Genomic DNA, 22,348 nt, shown 5'->3' with positions numbered 1-22,348 from the left:
AGAGCAAGCAACTTCTCCTACAGGGAATTGTTTCACACACAAAATTCACACACACTTAAACACACACTTAAACACACACACACACTCATACACACACACACACACACTCTCCCTCCCTCACACACACACACTTGTCTGCAGTACCTTGCGTGTGACGGTGCTGCGCTGGAACTCTGCGATCTCTCTGAGGATCTGTTGGGTCTGCGTCTCTTTCTCCTCGTCCTGACGGCTCTCTCTCTCCAGCTGCTGGAACTCCAGGTCCTCGAAGCGCTTAGTCTCCACCTCCAGTGTCTCGGCGTCCTGCATCACACACACACACACACACACATTAATGAGCCATGGTCATCTCAGTCCTGAAATTTAACCCTCTAGAGCTCACTATGATGTGCTTTATGATGGCTGGCTTTCACTTTGGGAATCTTGGTAATGTTTTATCTCAGTGAATGTCAGATAAAATAAAAAAATAAAACACTTTCACTGCTGAGCTCTACTCTGGGAAAAGCCAGAAACTTCTCAATGCTTCTCAAAAACTTTCACACACTTTCGTCCTGTTTAGGGGCGGGGCTAAGCTTAAGAGCCACAGCTTTGGCCCAATCCAGTTTGGTATGCAAATTGGTTGTCATGGTTACACTGCTTATGCTCCTCCTCTTTCAGCTGGTCTGTGAAGCGAAATACTGAAATCCAGCTCACATCCTCCTGCTATTATGGGATGTCCCAGGGACATTTTGGGTGTTTTCTAATTTGCATATTCATATGAGGTCACAGATCCTAGCTTATTTTGAGTTACTGCTCAAACCTACTGCTGATTTGCATATTAACTTATTAATCCTCCAATCCTGGGACACTAATATTTTAAGCTCCAGCACTTCACTCTCAGCTACTCAGAGTCTCGAGAAGGTTAAACGTTTCTCATCGCTGAAGACAGGAACATTCGCAAACATGTCCTCTCCTGCCGGATACCAATCAAGCCTGGGCAGCTCCGTGTGTTTCCACCGCTGACCTCTGACCTTTCATCTCACACACACACACACACAGCACGACCCTCCAACAACATAAAACTCCAGCTGTCACTCCGTCATGCTGCAGGCATAACTTTCACACACTGCATTTCAGCACCTCCACACACACACACACACACTTCTCCCATTCCAGCTCATGCAGCCACTGTGTGTGTGTGTGAAGACATGATGAGTGTGTGTATAAAGCAAACAGCAAGAAATGCATTGCTAGGGTTTAGTGTTTATAATTATTCAGAAAGAGCTAGAAGCCAGCAAGAGAGCAAGAGTGAGAGAGAGAGAGAGAGAGAGAGAGAGAAAGAGAAGGATGATGATGAAGGCTCTGTGTTCAGTACTGACCCTGGACAGCTGGAGGACGAGCTGCTCTTTCAGGGCTTCGGGACACGTGTCAAGCTGAGCGCGCTGCTCGGACAGCACTTCGGCCAGACGCTCGAGCTTTACTCGCTCAGCATCGAGCTGGGATTTGTCCTTCACCGCACACACACACACACACACATATACACACAGACAGGGCAGAGAGAGACAGACAGGGCAGAGGCGTTAGTGCAGGGGCAGGGGCAGGTGTGGAGGCTGGGGTTAGTCACTAACTCCGCCATCAGCAATGAAACATGGAGGAAGAGAATAATGATGATGATGATGATGAAGATTATATTGAGTATAAAAGCAGAAAAATGGAAATGATTAGTTTGCATTAAGTTTTGTGCTGTAACGAGCTGAGGCTGGTGTAATGCAATTTTTATTTTTTATCTCTGAGTCTATTTACAGGAATTTTTTTGCAGACGTGAAATTTGTAGTCCTTCATTCGGCTGCAGAAGTAAAAGATAAACAGAAGCTCAAATTCATATCCATTTCTTTTGGAAAAAAAAATTAGATCCTTTTAGATCCTCTGCTCACTCGTGTCTCACATCTCACGTGTCTCATTTAGTGTCTCATATTGTGTCTCATTTAGTGTAGTGTTGTCCCGTGTCTTGTCTCATGCAGTGTCTCATGTAGAGTCTCATGTCTCATGTAGAGTCTCATGCAGTGTCTCATGTCGAGTCTCATGTAGTGTCTCATGTCTCGTCTAGAGTCTGATGTGTCATTGTGCTCTCATGTAATGTCGCGTGAAATGTCTCTCTCCTGTATTGTCCCGTGTTGTGTCTAATGTCTCATGTAGTGTCTCACGTCTCATGTAGTGTCTCATGTCTGGTGTAGTGTCTTATCTCTCATGTAGTATCTCGTGTTGTGTCTTATGTAGTATGTCATGTAGTGTCTCATATCTTGTGTAGTGTCTCATGCCTTGTGTGGTGTCTTGTGTAGTGTCTCATGTTGTGTCTAATGTCTCGTGTAGTGTATCATGTCTTGTGTAATGTTAATGTCTCGTGTAGTGTCTCATGTCTCGTGTTGTGTCTCATGTTGTCTCATACCGTTATAGCAAAATAATCACAGACAGGATGGTGTGAGACAGTAGATTTAATTGTTACCTTCCTAAACTTGATTTGTTTCCTTAAATCACAAGTCCTCATGTGTTTTAAATGTCTTCTCTCACAGCGACTGGTCAACACTTGCACTTTTTTTTGACCACAACATTTTTATCCTTTTATGGTTACATTTAATGTCGTGGAATGTCTCTGAAACAAAGTAATTATAGCAGCTATAAACGCTCATTCCCTCACCGCAAAGAAATGTAAACTCCTCTGTCCAGCTTCACCTGTGACTGTTACACAGCGCTGACACTGGAGACTCCTTACTTTAACAGAGCTGTGTTACTATCAGGGCTGCTGTTATAGAGAATTAATCAACATCTTCTGACCAATCAGGACGCAGAACTCAGCAGCTCTGTGCTGTAAACTTTCCTGTGCAGCCTTTAAACTGTCTCTTAAAATCCTGCAGTGAGAATGTCAGAGTGAGTGAGTGTTCAAACAGCTGCAGGTGGAACTGAAAGATGCTTGAGTTTGCTTTCCACTCACACACTCACACACACACACACACACACACACACACACCTTCTTTATGTGTGATATATGAATCTAATAGGGTGTGGACCGGATAGATGGGGAGATTATCACCTGTGATTGAGACTGCTGAGCTGGCAGGAACTCTGTGTGTGTGTGTGTGTGTGTGTGTGTGCGTGTGTGTGTGCGTGTGTGTTCAGTGAAATACCTGTGACTTTTCCGCCTGCACCTTCTGCTCCATTTCGGCCATCTTATCCTTCAGCTGCTCCAGAGTCTCCTTCTCCTGCTGCAGCTGAGCCACTTCAGACTCCTGCTCGCCTTCTAACAGAGCGCGTTCCACCTCCATCTACACACACACACACACACACACACTTACAGTCAACTACAAATTATACAATCCTATACAAAACTATTGGCACCCTTCATAAAAATGACCACAAACAGACACCATGAGTCAACATGTGCAGTTCTTTCCAAAATTTCAAAAGTATTGGCACCCCATCTCTCCTGTCTAGGGCAACTATGAAGAGAACAGCACTGAGTCTCTTCCTGTGAAGTCTTGTAGAGGATCTTGGATCGATGTGTCCCTGCACAGCATTACAGTCTAGTTCATGGTCATGTTTGTGTCCTACAGCCATGTTTGTGGTCGTAATTTTGTTTAAAAATCCATCCATGTTCATATCTCAACCAGGTTTTCAGGCAATTTTCCAGAACAAAGAACAAAATTCGACTTGCATTTGACAAAAACATTTTCTAGGGTGCCAATAAATTTGCCATATGTTTTAAATAAAAAAACAATATGAATTAAAATAAAAAATGCCAAATTATATAATGGCCCATTCCTTTGAAGGGTGCCAATAATCCTGAAGTTGTGAAGTACACAATAGCTCATTAATATCAATATATTAAATAATATAAACATAAATAATATAAATTCTACTAGATCCAAATGTTGCACATTTTCTGTAGTCAGCTACAGATTCTGCTTAAAACAAAACAAAACAAACAAACAAAAAAACCCCAAGGTGGTGATGTCATCAACATTCGGTAATAAATCCAGTTAAAACCCGGACGAACTCACTGTCTGAGAGCCGTTTCACACAGCTATAAAAGCTCTAATTTTCTCTGTTCGAGATCTTGTAAAGAAGCCGCATGCCATAAAACTACTGCCTGTTTGAGAAAGCACAGGTTCTGAGGGAGAAATAAACCCCTCCTTCAACAAGGAGCAAACAGAACCTGGAAACACCGGTCACTGGGTAAAGGGAACGGAATACACAGTGAACACTTACACTCGACGGATGGACACTTCAGTTACACCACAGGTCATCAGTCCATGTTAAAGCTTCCTGCATTTACAGCAAACTACAGCATTCACGCTTGCGCCCAAACTTATCATAACTTACAGGGAATACGCTCCACAGAGTCACTGAATCACTTGACTTAAATGATTCACCGAGCAGCTCTGACTGAGTGAGTCTGTAATAGTTTAAGTCTGAGAGAAGTTCTGTCTATCTGTCAATCTTAACCACAAACACCGACTCACTCAATCACCGACTCATTGAATCACTCACAGACTTACTGAATCAAGTTATCCACCGACTCACTGAATCACTCACCCAACCCAAAATAATTAATGCATCCCTCACTAATTGAATCACTTATTCAGTGAATCACTCAAACACCAAATTACTCAACATTTTAACCAAACTACTTCAGCATCACTTATTCACTGAATCACTCACTCAACGACTCACTTGCTTTTCCATCAAAAACTCAGTTCTTTACTGAATCACTCACTCATTCAACAAACCACTTCTTCATACACCAAAACAATCCTAGGTCACTCACTCACTCACTGATTCATTTACTTACTGAGTCACTCACTCACTCACTGAATGAATCACTCACTCACTGAATCACTCACACACTCTCTTATTCACACACTGAGTCATTCACTCACTCCCTGAATGACTCATTCACTGAATCTCTCACTCACTGAATCACTCTCACCCTAACTCAATCCTCTTTACCTCTTGGATGGATTCGTCCATCTGGTTGTCCAGCTCTTTGATCTTCTGTTCCAGCTCCTCCATGTTGTTCAGCACCTGGATCCTCTCCTCTTCGATACGTGTCACTTCCTGTTTCAGCCGCACATCCTCCTCCTCAGGTGCCTGCCGGCGACATCACATCCTTAATATTCCCATCCTAATTATGAGTAATGAACAATTAGGAAATTATTTGTTTTTCCTGTTAACTTTCTACACATCTCTTTAATAAAGGTGTATCTGCAGAAATGGATGGACATTCAACAGGCCAGTAAGTTCAATTTCTGTCTGAATTTTAGACTGTAAAAAAAAGATGTAAATAAATAAATAAATAAATAAATAAACATGTAAATCAACAAGCGTTTGTGATAGTGCTTTAGATCAGAGCTTAATGACTCAAAAATAAAGCTGCAGGAGATTATTACCAAAATGATGGTATGCCTATTATATAAAATATGAAAATAACATTAATTAGCAAACTTATTAAACTTCACATTGCAGCCATTACTGCACAACATTACACACTGAGCTGAAACCTAATGAGGCTGTGATTCACTGTGTTTCCCCAGAAGAGACAGAAATGCTCCATTTCCACAATCTGATTAAATCGGAGTCATTTGTTCAGCTGGAATTTAGCAGCAGATTTTTAGGAAACTCTGATCCCTCGCCAGCGCTCCACACAGGCTGCTTTTCTTTTTTAATCTAACGAAGGCGATGTCTACACCCGGCTCAAACTGACCGCCTGCTCTGAGTTTCGGCCCCCAGAGACCTAAATACACCACTGTAGTGAGGAAAGCAGGACGTCAGCTCCGTCAGGACGTGTGGGAAAAAAAACTGAGGAATGAAATGAACCTGAGGAATGAAGCCTTCTGGGGTCAGGAGAAAACCTTATAAAGTTATGTTTAAACTCCAGAGGCTCCAGATTTAACCCCAGAGATCTCTGTATAAAACTGATTTAGGGGGGCGGGGCTGCGTGTAAGCTCACTGGACCAATCACATTGCTTAGGCAAATAATTACCACCACTTCTACAGAGAACAGTGGAACTCTCTAATGTTAGTGAGGAACTCACTGAAGTTGTGGTTGTCATGGTAACAGATTCGGCTGCTGTTAAAATGCAACTGGACGAATCTTAATGGTATTTCCCCACAGTTAATGTGCGCTATTATGATTCACCGAGCAGCTCTGATTCAGTGAGTCTGTAACAGTTTAAGTCTGAGAGAAGTGGTGTGTATCTGTCAATCTTAACCACAAACAAACTCTAATTTGCATATTTATATATTCTGGGATTTTTAATGAAGTTAAATGTGTAGAGATATTCACTAGGTGGAGATGATGAATCACTTGTAGATTTCAGAAAGAGAAATAAATACTTCCTGCCTCAAATAACAAGCTTTCATTTGGTGTGTAGCTCCGTTTAAAACTGACAAAAACATCAGCACCGCCATCTTGTCGTCATATCTCTCCAGATTAGTACACACCTTTGGCTCCAGAGAGAAAATAAAGACTAGCGAGACACAAATACGGCGTATTTACATGAGGATATGAAGACGTAATATCACACATAAAGAGTTGGTGCTACATTGGAAGCTTTAAACGAGATAACCTTAGCTTTAGGTTTAACTAGCTCTTTAACTTTAGCTAGCTAACTAGCACATGCTATTACATTACATTAGTTTCCAGTTCTAAAGTTTTTGAAGTCACATGATGATCTTTGGTCTCTATAAGAAACTATCCATTAAGTAAATAACGTAAACACTCAGAACTGCACATGGTGATTTAGTGTGTGTGTGTGTGTGTGTGTCAGGTAAAATTAAGCGAGATTACAGCAGTGCAGAGCAAACACATGGCATGTGACCTCTCTATATTGGGACAGTGATGTTTATCTCTGTTCAGCAGAGTTTATGTTACGGAGAGAGTCAGCGGCGTGAAGAAAGAGGACAACAGCGAGGAGAAATAATGTAAAGACAGATGGAGAAAGAAGAAAAACCAAGAAAGAATGCAGCTTTGAAGCTGATTTATGGTGCGTACAGAAATCATTCCCGGCATATTGTTATACAGCGCTGTATGGATTGCAGATGGGATCAACAGACGGACGACAAATTAAAGGAAAATACAGCAGGATCATGTCTCAGTAAAATCCAGAAGATCTCCACAGCTCCACTGGCTCTGACTCTACAACCTCTGGAGCAAACCCTAAATCACCTACAAAAACATACACGTAATTACATTATCCCCTCTAGCCCCTCCCCCTTCCCTCACATTCCTTTGTGCGCTGGTGTGTGTGTGTGAAAGCAGGAGTGTGTGCTCGTACACATGACTAAAAAAGGTCGTACACGGAAAGGACGTGACCTAAAAAACATCTCAGGAGGTCTAACAGATCTGACGCTACATCTGAGATTAAACTACAAGATCCCAGCAGGAGATGTTACACAACTAGCACATTTTTCACTTCTGTGTCTTCAGGCTTGAACGTTTCCTGCCAGTGTTACTAAACAAATTTGTCAAACAGGTAAGTTGTGATGTGATTTGTAAAACATGTAAAACAAATGTGAATTTATGAAGCTGGTGTCTATGTGAGAAGTGACATGTAAAGCTTTTTAACCATCATCTATCTTTACATCCGTCAGAGCCGCTTCTCCACCACGCCACAAGAGGGCAGCCTCACTGAATCTGAGATGCTCCTCCTCGGCTAACACACACTTCCTGTCCTCCACTTAAAGCGCATTATTATTTACGTTCATATAGTTCTTACAAATATAACTCAATATTTAAAACTAAAATTTCTTGAATTAATTAGACACTTTAAAACTTACAAACAGATGCAATTAAATAATAAAAATCTACCTGCTTAGATTTTAATAACTGAGCCAAGATTACTATATAATAGATATGAATGACTCAGTGGGCGGAGCTTATTTTATAGGAGTCGGAGACTCATGAGGTTGAGGAACACACTGTCCGTAATCTCACCTTGTTATTCCGCATCTGTCGAGGAGACGGTGTGGGGGCGGAGCCGAGAAGACTCCCAGCAGGTGACTCCGCCCTGATGTCTCTCTGCCCGCTGGAACGACGTTGGCGTAGCTGTCGCTCCTCAGTGACGTGGCACTGCAAAGCCCCCGAGCTGTATCCTTTCTCTGAGGAGTCGGAAAATACGGACTCGTCCTCCGTCACCTGCAGCTTCTCCAGCTCCTTATTGATCTTCTGGAGGTCGGCCACGGCGGAGCCGCTCTGGTCCCGCTCCGAGCACAGGTTCAGGATGGTCTCTAGACGCTGGCGCTCCTGTGGGAGAGAGTGATAATGATAATAATGTTGTTCTTTCAGCTCAGAGTGCGGGATCCTGCCACTGGACCACCAGGAGGCTAATAATAATATTAATAACAATAATAACAGTAATAATAATATTCCACAGAGCACTGTTAATCAAAATATCAAAAGTATATAATATAAAAAAGTATCATAAAAACAACCCAGAGGCCAAGGGTCACTCTGAGCATGATGCTGCCACCACCATGTTTCACTGGAATTCTTAAAGTGATGGCTTTCTGCCAAACGTTTCATTATTTTGAGTAGATTTATGACGTATATCATCAGTTAAGTCAAAGCAATATTTTACACTGTTTTGTTGTTACCCTCCCGTAGTACAGCTATAACTTGAATATAAACTGCATGAATTGTTGCTGAATTCCTGCACAAGCCCTTGTTGTGATTACAGATTATAACATTTAATAACACTCAGAATCTGAGCTCCACATCACACATCACTGCTAAATCACGAGTCGATGATTCTTCCAGGCATGTTCTCTCTGTCATGTGGTCAGAAAAATTTCCCTCTAAGTCTAATACAAAACTCTATTCTCCTGATCCCACAGAACTCGACGCTGAGCAACAGACGCCGTAACTGGAACAGAGACAGAAGACGTCCATAAAATCTCCCGCCAAGTCGACGGGAACACGCTCCCATGGGACGCTGCTTTGATCCTAATTAACAGGCCGGAAAAGCCCTGCGTTCAGCCACTTCTATGGAAATAAACGATGAAATGCAAACACAGCTCTCTCCATCACGGCTAACGCCTGTGTTTGAACTCGGAGCCAGGATCTGCTCCGATGATCCAGCACATTTAAAGTGATTTATACAGATGTTCATCGATGACTCAGTCCATACAGCGTAAAAAGGAAACGAATAAAATCCAGAAACGCTGGATTAATTTATCGCTGATGTTAAAAATAACGCACAAGAGAGCTGAAATGTGTTTTACAGACTTCACAAAATCGGCTGAAACAAAACCAGGCCTGTAAACAGCTCTTGTAACTATAATTAACATCTGGACTCTGATTGGTCAGAAGGTGTTGATTAAGGCTCAGTAACAACAGCTCTGCAGATTTATATCATCACACTCATGCTGAAACATTGTCATTTCCATAGCAACAGCTCGTTCAGAGGGAACATGTCCTTATAAACGGATTACGAAGTGGGTGTAAAGAGTCTCCAGTGCGAGTCAGGGGTAAAGCTGGAACTGTAGAGAGTAACTGGACTTTTTTATAATGTTCACGAGAACAGGAACTGATTATAAAAGGATAAAATGTACAACATTCTTCAATACAAACATCTTGTTATAGCTGGAATTTTTGCGGTACGAGAGAAACTCATTACTGTGTCACATGATTGTCATTTTTTTTGCTGGATTCATGAAATCCAGATGTTTCCAGATCCAAATGAATAAACATTGAGAAAAAGTGAGAAATGTGTATATCAGTGTTAATAAATGTGTGTTATTAAACCTGTGTTATTCTCATACACACATACACACACACATACACACACACTCACCATGCCCACGCCGCCAGATGCCAGGACGTCCAGGTGCATAGTGACGACCCTGAGAACGCACAGTGAGCGAGAGTGCCGGACGACCCGATCGGACCTGAGCGAACCTGGTTACAGCTGAAATCAGCGAGAGCGCTCCGTCTGCCTGGACAGGGCCGGCGTGTCTGAGCAAGTGGCGCTGAGTGAAACTTCATGCCACCAAAAACAGAGCTGGCACTGGACGCCGTGGGGACGGAAATACACGACCCGAGTGATTTAATCCTTCCGCTTTCTCTGTGTCACACGGTTTCAAAGTCCAAGACAGCAGCTGGTTCAGCTCCACTGGAGGGCATTATTAAAGAGTGTGTGTGTGTGTGTGTGTGTGTGTGTGTGAGTGGTATATACACCGGACACACACACCTCCCACTTGATCAGCGGATATACCCAAACATCTCAAACATAAATAGCTCTTCAAGCTTAACTTGGGTCTCACTTTCATCTTACTGCTGAGATCTGATGTGTTTAAATAGGTTTCTGACATGTCCTCCATATGCGCGCGTGTGTGTGTGTGTACATATCAGGAGTCAGGGTTTGAGCTGTGACCCCAGACAAGGAGAGAGGAGAGCAACTCCCAGGATAGAAATAAAAATAGAAGTTATTTCTATTCATTATCCTGGTCTCGATTGATCCGGAGTCTATACTGGGAACACTGGGTGTGAGTTGGGAAAACCATTACAAAGACACAAATTCACACTTAGGGGAAATTTAACAAAGCGAGTTGTAGACATTATGGGGTAAACAAACACGAGAATGGGTTGAGTGATATTTCAGTTCTGCTGTTGTTGTTTATTTACTTATTTACGATATGAAATATTTCTGCATTTAATCGTTTAACTCTGAGTGTGTCCCTCTAACGGCGTGATGCTAGCAGAATCTGAGAAACTCTTAACTCAGGCTAGTAAAAGCACGTATTCTGAAGAAGAATTAATGTTTTTGTCTGAATGTCAGGATCACACACACACACACACACACAGACACACACACACGCCTCTCCACCTGCAACTAACTGGTGTTTACTCTCTCCAGCAAAAGCCTTTAATCCAGAAGCATAATGTTCCACCACAACTACAGGGCTGTAACGGCTAATGAGCGAGCGGCCCAGGCTTCTGGTTTTGGATCCAGCTCAGGTGGGCAGGGCTACAGGTGGCCTCGCGAACTGCATGAGAAAGTTGAGAAAACACCAGCCGACTTTCATGAGAATCCTGCTCGAGCCAGCAGAGACGAGGATCGGGAGCGTCAGCGCGGGACTAGCGCCAGCTCACGCCGCCCCGCCGCGGGCCTCCCAGAGAGAGTGTGTTTGGGCGGCCGCGCTCGCGGAGACCCGAATGCGGTTTGACTATTAATAGGAGTGGAGGGCGAGTCCACCTCAACCTCAATCGTCTGTTCTGCCCACTACAGAGGAAGCGTCAGTACGTCTGTATGCCATTAAAACTGGAATTTTGTGTGTGTGTGTGTAACAAAAGAGATTAATTCGTAGGCAGGTGGGCCTCTCCCTTCCTGCTCTCCTCCGGAGGCCAGAATTCCACTCTGCGGGATTCCTCAAGATAAACATGGAAGTGTTTCTGTGATGGGAAAACTGCACATTCAGCCTTTATTCCCATTCAGCTGCTTACTCCCACTTTTATTTATTTATTTATTAAACAGTGACACACTGTACTTTTTAATCAATGTACGTTTACAGCTCTATAGAGGGACGACTCTTCTAAACAAACTCCTGTTCTCGCTTACATTAGAGCAGCTATAAACAACTAACATTCCCTTAGCAGCCTCTACTTTTCTGGAGATTTAAAAAAAACACGCTGCTTGTCACGTGACCAAGACACCACAACACAACACCTAAACTAGTCTGTTAGATCAGCTAGAGCTTTACCTCTGACACTGGAGACTCCTTACATAAATATTCAATAAATGTTTTAAACAATCGGACACCTTTTTAATATCAGTAGCGTCTCTGCTGTACAGGTCCCCATGAACAAGCTGTTGCTATAGAAACAAGAACGAATTGCTGTCAGAGCTGCTGTCTGAAAATTCATCAACATCTTCTGACCAATCAGAATCCAGAATCCAACCCCTGAACTTCAACGTTCATCACCAAGTCGTTACTCCTACAACATGGAGGAACTGGTAGAAGTTCAGTTAGAATCTGGAACATGATTCTGGTGTAATTTGAGAACCAACAGATTTGAGAGTAGATGTAGATTTTCCTCATGCTTTTGCCTCATTGTTCATGACTCAACTGTTCGAGAGCTTTCAGCTGTATTTCTCGTTGCCTAGCAACACTGTTTCCTAAATTATTTTGGGTTTTTCCATTTTTAAAACTAAAAACTCTTTAAAAACAATTTAATAATGTGATACAATTTCTTAACAAAGTCTTCCTCACCAGTCTCTCCACCTCCTGCTCTCGAAGCCTCTCGTCTCTCTGCCTCAGGTGATAATCCTGCAGCTCTTCTTTCCCGCTCAGAGAGCTGATGCTGCCTTTCCTCTCACGGAATCCACCCTGTGGTCCAATCCCAGCCTTCCCGAATGACTGCCTCCTCTCTCCCAGTCCCAGCTCCAAGGCTGGCGAGGACATGAAGGCTGCCTGCTTCTCCAAATCTGAGTAGGAGCTGCTGGAGGTCAGACTCACCTTCTTGGCCTGCCGCGGGCTGGTTGCAGCACCTGAGGGCGTGGTCACGTCCGGACGCACGGGTGGCTGTTTGGTAATGGACCTGGTGGACAAGGAGATGGAGACCACCTCGGAGGGTCCATTTTGGTGACTGGACTCGGGGGTGGGTGAGGAGCGAGGCCATGGCAGGGTCAGAGGGGCGAGATGGGACTCACCCGGGCGGTAGAGGCGGGGTAGCGACCGGCTGTGAGCGGCAATTCCCATTCCCGTCAGAGAACCGGCCGAGTACTTCCTTTGGCGTGGCGCTGGAATTGGGCGTCCCGCTTCCTCGGGTTGTAGCCTGCGTGCTAATCGAGGGCTGGAGGGCATGCTAGCTGCTCCGCTTCCACTTCCTGGAGTCGGTGGAAGAGCGTCGCATGTTGTAGATCCGGAGCCGTTCCACATAGACAGCAAAGAACCTGACGTTTGGCCACGTCGACTATCCGAAGAAGAGAGCAGGCTGTCCTGGGACTGGTTCCGTGTCATTGGTCGTAAAGGAGGGAGTGAGGAGTTGTATTCCCGCTGGTCAGATCGTCTCGGCGAGGGAGGGACGCTGTTAGACGAGTGGGCGGGGACTTTACCCGAAAGAGGCGGCCGGTCAGACGTATAGAGTCGTCTTGCTTGGTCCTGATAGGGAGATATGGGGCTTGATGAGGTCATGGGTGACAAGGAGCTGGGCGTGGAGGGCGGAGACTGGGTCATGCTGAAGTAGGAGGGGCTACTGTCCCCATTGGTCCGTAGACTGTTCTCCAGAGCTTGTTTTTTCCTCTGTAAGGTGTCCATTAATTCCCTCAGCTCAGAGACTGACCGCACGCCTCTGGAACTTGGACCTCCAACACTGGAACTGAAATCGCTACTGAACTTCATATAATCTGAGAGACAGAAAGAGCAGAGACAGAATATTAACCGAGAGTGAAGCATCTACCTGAGGGCAACATTTTTACATAAGCGTTCATCAGCTGACCCGAGTTAGGATCAAACTCATAAACAAAGAATCTCGTCTGAGACTGGACTGTTCCCAAAATAATCTGCCTCTTAGAAGAATTTCTCTGAAACCTGCCTTTTAATGATCCGCAACCCCAGACCTTAATCTCAGCAATTTTACTTTTTAAAAATAGAAACAGACTCAAGGTTCGTGTCGAGCGAAACATCTCAGCTGGGCTCTGGTTCACCACACACACGCTGCTGCCTCGCCTTTTCTGTCAGTCTGTTCAAATAAAGCTTTCCTGTCCAACCCACCGAGATGCAGCCGAGCCAAAGATGGACAACAGAACCGTTAAACATGTGGTTTCTCTCTCTTGCGCGCACACACACACACACACACACACACTCATCTGCACAGTGTATTATTCCGCCCGCTTCTCCACACCAAGACAGTGCAGACTGATCAAAGGAAATCCCAGACGCCGGACACATGCATGCTCATAACACACATACCAGAGCAAAGCAGAACTTTCCACCAGCCATGGAGAAGATGATAAAAGAGACTAGAAGATGCTGCTCAAGTTAGTAAAGGTGTTGAGGGTGTATTTCAGCTCCAGAGGCGGTGACATGTACGAGAAGATTTAAACTGCTACTGATACACACCAGAGCTTCATCTGTACTCTGATGGAGCTCCATAAAGCATCTAACGAGATCTAAAACTAATCAATAAACTGAGTGATGGAGCAGTCAGATTTACATCCGTTTTAGGTCTAGAAGGTCGAGACCGAAGCCATGGTGAAGCCAGGAATTCATTTTACAGAAGATGTTTGATGCTGTCAGACAGCAGTAGGAGCAGTAAGGATGCTAACTGACGCTAATTTCTTATTTCATCTTTTAAGACACAATTTAAATGATTCATGGAGTAAATCACAGAAAATAACATTTACTTATAAAAACACACAGTTCAAATTTTTCTAATGATCCCCCTGTCCTAATCTCCAGTATTTCATACGCTGTCACTTTAAGTCTCGCTAGTCTTGCTAGTTGTCAAAAAGAAATAGAAAAATGCACAGTCCTGATTGGATAATCCCGCTTTGGGAGCTGTGAGAGATCTGGATTCATCAGGCAATACCAAAAGTTCCTGAATTCTTAAAATAGTTCCTGAATTTCTGAAAAGGTTTCTGTGGTCACTGTTACCTGAGTCAGACAAAACAGGCTCGGACTATCGATCACCACAAAGGACAGGAAACCAAATCAGTAAACAGACGACTGGAAAGACCGAGACATTCCACAAGACACTGGCTGCTAATGTGTCTCTTTGGTAGAGATATCTCCTAAAAAACTGACTGATGACCCTCTTGAAAGGGTTCTTGCACTTCAAAGGATTCTATTGTAGCTGATAACACACACACACACACACACACCTGTCCCAGATGAAGAAAGGAGGCCTGGTTACCTGCTGTAACTGAACCCGGTGTTTAACCCCCTCCCCAACACCACAGGTTCCCTCATGAGGGCTCTATGAAATACAGGACACACTCTAGACAAGTCTGGGGGGGATCACTGTGGTGAATGGGGGTGTGATGGGGTTGAACGGTTGGGGTGGGGGAGGGGGTATGTAGTGTTAGGTGAGATGTGAGCTCCATTACCTGTGCTGTAGACCAGCGGGGACACGGGACTCTTCTGAGGAAGCATGCTCTTCATCCGACTGGCTTCCTCGGGGTGGTTAAAGCGGAAGAAGTAGGATTTACCCAAACACAGAGAATAACCTGGGGACAGAAAGACACGAGAGGAGAGAATTTGGTCAAGCTAACTTTCCAGAGCACTTCTGTTTGGTCTGGGTGTGTGAGCAGAACTGTGAATCTTCAGAAAACTCTGAAGTCATCAATCCTGATCGAAATCCACAGCAGCAGTAAACAAGACATCAGGGTCATGACCTTGGCCACAGCTGTCCAAACACTTCACCACGTCTCACAGAGTCTCGCTACACCACACCAGAGAACACCAGAGAACATCACGCTATGACACCAGCAGTCCTAAAGCTCCACAGAGATACGGGCAAATGCCTGAAATGCTTTTTCAGAAATCTCCATCACTCACTATTCCATCCTATCTCAGGCCATTTTCCTGAGCCTGCTAATCAAAACAAAGGCTTTCTGAGGAACACATCAGGGTCACGCAAATCCTGGACTCTGCTTCGTCTACAAAAAGCCTGGAAAATTCACAGCAATCATGCAAAATTTATTAGCGTGAATTTTTTGTATTTTTTTTAACAGATCTGAGGAATTGTTGACATTCCAGTCCTTATAACCCACTTAATTATTCTATACCCCTTTACTTGAGACCAGTGATGTCTATTAATGACCTTACCCCTGACCTGTAGTGTAGGGTGCTTAGAAACATGTTTAACAAAAAGTTTAGTCCTTATTTTCTAGCCCTTTTAGTGCTGAGTTCATTGGTGTTAATCTGGTAGTCATGGAGCTGGTGGAAACTGGTGTCTACCAATCAGAAAGCTGCATTTTTCCAGCATTAATAAGTGAAAGGGTTCAAGTGTTTAAGAAATGGTGCGTTACATGCAGGCTTGATGATTTTGTTTTGTTGAATTTTGATTAAAAAAGTGTCAGATCTGGCATCAATTCTCTTTCAGGCAGACGGTTCGAGCACAAATCTTCACTCTCTTCTCTTTATAATGCAAAAATGATCAGTCCACATCCTGAAGGTCGCCACTCAGCTCAGACCTGGGCCTTCTCCCATCTCTGTGATCTTTCTTCATCTTTCCTCATCAGCGTTCCGACTGGCTCACCACCAAAAACTCTCATCATATCCTCTTCAACCCACAACTGCATTTTCCACCGACTTGAAACTGGAGCTCATAGAGCAGCCATTAAAATCATGGAAAATATTTCCTGCTTTTCAACCAAACCCCAGAGCTCTGGCTGGAGGACTTGGAGCTGGTTTTCTGCTTGCTAAGGGAGCAGAAAGAGAGCTGGATTCTGGTGTATAAAAGGTTCAGGGAAGGGCTGGAGCGATGAAAAACAGGACAGGAGGAATTTCTGGAAGTTGTAACGGAGTTTGAGGAGGTGCGTGGGTGGGTGATCAGTGGGAGAAGTGTACGTGTCGTAGGTGTGTAAACTAATGTAAAGTCTGCTTTTAGTTTAACTTCAAATCCACAGGCATACAGACACACGGCCAACACATTTATCTCCGGGAAAAAAAAGAGGATTACTTCACCGTAGCGCACAAGCAAAACTGTTTCCCAGACGCGAGATACGCTGCTCAAAACCCCAAAAAGCTTCACCCGGTGCTCTGATGAGCTTGACTCTCAGCGTTTCTCAAGTTAAAGGTTGAATCCTGGTCCACTGCTCCACACTCGGAGCTGAGAGGCTGATCATTAACATGCCAAACCTCTGACTTTTAGCCCCTTAAATCTCTAAGACACATTCCACAGTTCGGAACGCTGGCACGTCCAGGCTGATTTTCCTGCATTTTTCTGTACTTTACAAAGCTCTCTCATGGCGAAGCCAGCAAATAACGAGAATCCCAGTCTTAACCGTGCGGCCGTATAAAAGACCGGACCTAAGCGCCGCGAGACGTTTCATCATCATCGGAACAATCGCAGTCTGTCACAACAGCCATCTGAGAGATAACAGCGTCAGATAAACACACTTCTGCGCAAGGACCAAAACACACACACACACACAGCAGGAAACGTTTCTCCAGCACAGCCGTGGGTGTTTAGTCTACACAGCTGTGCTTCTCTGGCTAAAGACCTAAAATAAATACGTTACAGAAACAAAAGAGCGCTGTGAGTCGGTCCTGGATGCTCCACTTTCTACCTGAACTCCTGATGACCAGGCGGCTTGAAGAAGACCAGAAGAGTTTTTAAATCAGTACAGGAATAAATAAAGACTGAAACCTTTAAGAAGTTTACGCTGGATGTTTATTGCGTTTAATCCCGTAAACGAACCCTCATAAAGGCGCTGGATTCGAGTCTTTTCGAAGATTAAAAACACAAGGTGTCTTTGATCCAGTAATAAAACACGCGTGTCATTTTATACACTCGTCTTTTATTGTCACTGAATTACACGAAGACCACAAGCACTCAATTTTCAAACCCTTTTTGTCCCTTTACTAGATTTCCGAAACAATTTCACAACTAATTAACTGTCTCCGTTCCAAGCCGCAAGACCGGATCAATCAGATCCTTTAATTAACAGAGGAGGATTAATTATCCGGATGTTACTTGCCATTTTTGCCAACTTTCAGTCCTTCGGGACAAACAAACAAACAAACAAACAAACAAACAAACACACACAGAACAGAACTCATTACAGAAAACTTATTTACATTGTGCCTGACTTAAAAGGTTCCATCTACAACAGAACCCCCGAGTCTTCTTTGTCCATTTTGTGGAATGCTTAAAGTCTCTACACAAGCAGAATCTGAGAACCCTGAACTAACTAAACTCTGTGGAACCTCACTTCCTCTGGTGAGAACTCTCTGTGCACGGTTCCACATGAGAGCTCTGGAGCTTCTGAGAATATTTAAGTAAAGAAGATTAATACAAATAACAAGAATTAGCACACTTTAGGAAAAAAAAAGTTTCAAGGTAGAAATCTCTCTGTGGTCTGTGAAGCAGAACCCACAACAGTGTCTCTCTCTCGCTCTCCCTCTCTCACTCTCTCTCACTCTCCATCAGAGGAGAACCTTTAGAGAAAGCTATGCAAAGAACGCTTGGAGAAAATAAAAAAACTTTATCTGTACCTTAAAATCGTCAACTGAGAAATACAAACAAATACCCACGTGCACAGAAAAAAAATAGAGAAGAACTTTTACCAACAACAACTATTATCAAGATGCTCAGGTAAGCGTATCCTAGCAACGCTCACCTGTACCAGTCGACCCCCTCAATCTTATGAATGATTTTAATTAAAGTGCACTGAATGTATATTTGCTCACATTGTGATAACTGAAAGTTAAAGACATGTAAGGATGTAGACATGAAGAATCGCAGCTCACGTGCGGACACGCGTCGGAATGACGTCACGGTGTTAAAGCGCCCCATCGCACGCGCCTTTTGCGCCCCATCGCCACACCTTTACTAATCATTAACTCAATAAACTTTATATACACACACTCACATACATGCACGCACACACGTATACACATTTAATGCCCCCCCCATGATGCATTCACGCAAGAAGGCGCATGCAGATGTTGCACATCTGTCGGCTTAAATAACTTAAAACAAAAACTGCAAAACAAATAAAAGAAACGCAGCTCACCAATCCGGATCTAACTCCTAAATATCTTCTTCTAAAGCACTTCTGCCAACCTTCTGTTAAAGCGTCCCATTCAGAGATCTCCTCACAGAAGCGGCTTTCTCCTCCAACTCAAACGCATCGCATCACAAACTTCTCGTCCTCTGATTTTTCCCCTCCAGATGTTTCAAGCACCCGAGATTCCCGTCAACTATTTACTCCAGAAAACTGCCCCAAACTCATTTCTGGAGCAGCTGGATAGGTGCAGCTGTTGCTAAAAGCGACGCAGCAGACAGACGGAAAGATCGACTGCGCGAGAGAGCTGAGAAGAACGAACGGAGGAGAAAAGGCTCTGAAGCTCCGCCCCTTTCTTCATTTTTCCCCTTTTTCCTTTTTGGCTCTGTCTAAAACCGCAGCATACTACACTAACAAGTAGTACACACTCCGTGTGGTGGTGTACTGTTTCCTCAGGCTGGATAGGAGGGTAGGGTGGAGGGAAAAAAGAGAAAAAACCTGGCTGAAGGCAAACAGGCGCATTATAATGACGTTAGAATAAAACCGCATTCTAATAAATAACCTGAAATTAAACTATAAAAAGTGTCATTTTACAGAATTGTGGCTTTTTAAGCTCCAGAAAATACAACAAACCTCTAAATCAACAGCCAAGCAACAGTTTAGAAAAGCTGAGGAGATATTCAGTGTTTAAAAGTTTGTACACCCCCGATGTCACGTGATTAAATAAAGCAAATGATTCTGATCTTATCTACTGGATTCTGATTGGTCAGATGGTGTGGATTAGTTTTGCAATTAATCAACAACAGCTCTGACAGTTTTATATCACAGCGCTGGTTGTTTCTATGGCAACAGAACCTGTAATGTGATCTGTTTATTGTGAATTTAAAGAAGGAGTCTGATGTTTTACTGAAAGTTACAGGTCGAGGTTGAGAGCGTCCGGATTCCTGTCGGACATCTTTAAGGTCTACAGATCAGATAATGTTTGTGTTTTCTTTTTGATCTGTGAAAGTGTAACTCTGAAGAAAATCAATGTCTGTGTGTGTGATCGGTGATAAAAGACTGACGTGGAGAAGAACTTTGCTCCACATGGCTGGGTTTCTCAACTCGCTTGCTCGTGTCTGTTTTTCTCAACCTCAGTGCACTTTGTGTTGTGTTTTCCTCTCTCTCTCTCTCTCTCTCTCTCTCTCTCTCTGTGTGTGTGTGTGTGTGTGTGTGTGTGTGAGACACTCATTTAGCTTGTCGTTAGAGACCTTGACGCCCAAGTCAGCAGAAATATCGAAACGAAATTCACATACTTCCTGCATTACCTTGATCAGGTCTGAGACATCTGTAATACAGATAATATCGGGGTGGGGTTATGGACAAGCCTGATGTGTGATGTCATAATACACAATTACCAACTTGATAACCTCATTTGCATCCATCCATCCATCCATCCATCCATTGTCTATACCCGCTTATTCCTAATTAGGGTCACGGGGGTCTACTGGAGCCTATCCCAATGCACATAGGGCGAAAGGCAGACCTCATTTGCATATTCATGAATATTCTAATAATGTCGTTATTTTGTGTGGATAACGTAGAGAGGTTTCCTGAACAACCAAACATATTAATGAGGTTTAAAATGGTGCTCAGATGACGTTATTATTATTATTATTATTATTATTATTATTATTATTATTATTATTATTATTATTATGTCTAGATGTTTTGGAATAAAAGCATCTGCTGAACGCTTGTTTTGTGAGTGTTTAATTTTTAATGAAATAAGTGCTGAGTGTAACAGCTGGAGAGTGGTGTGTGATGTTTTCCTGACTCTTCTCTCTCGGTCTGTGCTCTTCAACAGGCGAAGAAAATAAAATATTCAAAAATAACATAAAATAAAACAAAATATGAAATGAAATGATGCTGAAGCCAGAAGTCGTGCATTAACAAGATTATTCTGAGGAGACCGCAGACGGACCGAGGATGTCATTCGGTGGAAGTGCCTGAGGGAGAGTTTGGAGTTTCACCTGAAGCTTGTTTCCATCTCTCTCTCTCTCTCTTGCTGTTTCCTGTCGTTTCTCTGTCGCTCTGCAGCTGATGTGGCTTTCAGATCCATTAACATTCTGTCTCTGTTTCCCGTTTCACCAAAACCTGGCTCTCTAATTCACACAATAATCAGCTACACGTGTAAAGGCAGGGCCGTCCGATCGGTCTGTGTTCGCGGAGTGATGTCATCATCCTGACATTGATTAATTTCCACTAACGGCACATCACAGAGTGTTTAATATCCTCTTAAACCTCGGCAGATTGCAGCCAATGAGTGCAAACATTTACCTCAGCAGCCTGGATTTCTCCAAAACACATCTATTTTTACTTAATCTATGGATGGAAGTGATTAAATATCATAAGGAGCAGACAGGCACAGGCTTTGTGAAATCATTCAGAAAAGCTTTATCCTGCTGATGGAGCTACAGTGGAATAGATGAATAATCTCGGCTCTACATGGAAATCTGTTAATTTAGAAGAAATCACTGAAGAAGAAGGATCAGTGGTCAGAAACAGAAGAAGCAAGTAAAGCAAAGTTTCTAGTAAAATCTGATTAAACAAGAGAGCGTTCGCTTAGCTCATGGATTTACATACATCAGTTTTGTGTTATATCATATGGACCATATGCAGGAACGCTGATTTTTTCCAGATGTCTCAATTTGGGCTTTTTTCAGGAAAAGTTCCAAACTGATTTCACTTGCTTTAGTCATCCACAGAGCAGTCATGAGCGCGATCCAACCCCCTCTACTACAGAGACGAAGCCACACACACACAGATCCACCGGCTGAGAGTGGTGACGTAAAACCCAACCGCTCTGTGAGTAAATATTTAACTGAAGCACTTCTTCACTCGGAATGAGAAAGATAACGTCAAAAAACAAACAGTGTGAAGCGTGGATCGGCTGAAAACCTGGACCAGGCCTGCTGCTGCTGCTGCTGCTGCTGCTGATGATGATGATGATGTAGAAAAAAATCTGAGTGAGCAGAGTGGAATGATGTGGGCAGTAACGTGAGGCCTCCGGCTCTGTGCGAGTGGAAGCTCTGAGTCACAGACAACAAACCTGAGTGCCGTACAGAACCGCTCCAATTAAACTCACTGTGACGTCCAGAAAACAGCCCTGTCGTGGAAAAAAACAGCGGGTTTTCCAACACAGTGCACTGGGCTATTTTATACGCATTATAAAGACATGTTATGATGTCATGAAACCAGATCGCTCTGTTTCCCAACAGCGCAGTGTGTAGTGAGTATTTTAACCACCAGGGGGCAACAACAACAACAGCGTTTACAGCGGTTTTACTGTGAGGCTCCGGAGAAAAACTTACAAACACAAAGACTGCACTTCTTCAGGTTTGATCAAGTCTGAAGTTTCACAAAAGACAGAAGAAAAGAGAAAGAAAAGAAAATGAAGGAAAGGGAAAGAAAGAGATGAAGGAATGAAATGAAGGAAAGGAAATAAAGCAGAAGAACAGAGAGGGAATAAATGTAGATAATGAGAGGAACGAAATGAGTGGAAAGAAAGGACAAGAAAGAAACAATGAAGAGAAAAGGAAAGCAAATGAAGGAAAGGAAAGAAAAGAAGGGAAATGAAAGGATGGAACCAAACAAAAGGAGAG

The 22,348-nt window shown here is 43.4% G+C and overlaps 1 protein-coding gene across 10 annotated transcripts in view; it reads right to left on the bottom strand.

The window, feature by feature from the left end:
- phldb2b (pleckstrin homology-like domain, family B, member 2b) overlaps nt 1-22,348 on the bottom strand; it is a 46,978-nt gene that overhangs the window by 13,459 nt on the left and 11,171 nt on the right. For 7 of the 10 annotated variants that reach the window (XM_058376226.1, XM_058376227.1, XM_058376229.1 and 4 more), the window contains 8 exons: nt 15,078-15,197; nt 12,241-13,376; nt 7,967-8,275; nt 4,981-5,121; nt 3,159-3,296; nt 1,356-1,484; nt 145-300; nt 1-17 (listed from right to left, as the gene is read on the bottom strand). The exon at nt 1-17 is cut by the window's left edge and continues 94 nt beyond it. In XM_058376226.1, the coding sequence (XP_058232209.1) occupies nt 1-17; nt 145-300; nt 1,356-1,484; nt 3,159-3,296; nt 4,981-5,121; nt 7,967-8,275; nt 12,241-13,376; nt 15,078-15,197 (2,146 nt within the window). Of the gene's footprint in view, nt 18-144; nt 301-1,355; nt 1,485-3,158; nt 3,297-4,980; nt 5,122-7,966; nt 8,276-12,240; nt 13,377-15,077; nt 15,198-18,713; nt 19,019-22,348 lie in introns of those variants that run through there. The other 3 variants (XM_058376234.1, XM_058376235.1, XM_058376230.1) reach the window with 3 other exon arrangements.

Source organism: Hemibagrus wyckioides, linkage group LG23, assembly GCF_019097595.1.
Source record: "Hemibagrus wyckioides isolate EC202008001 linkage group LG23, SWU_Hwy_1.0, whole genome shotgun sequence".
Taxonomy (NCBI): Eukaryota; Metazoa; Chordata; class Actinopteri; order Siluriformes; family Bagridae; genus Hemibagrus; species Hemibagrus wyckioides.
This window is presented reverse-complemented; position numbering and strand designations above follow the sequence as displayed.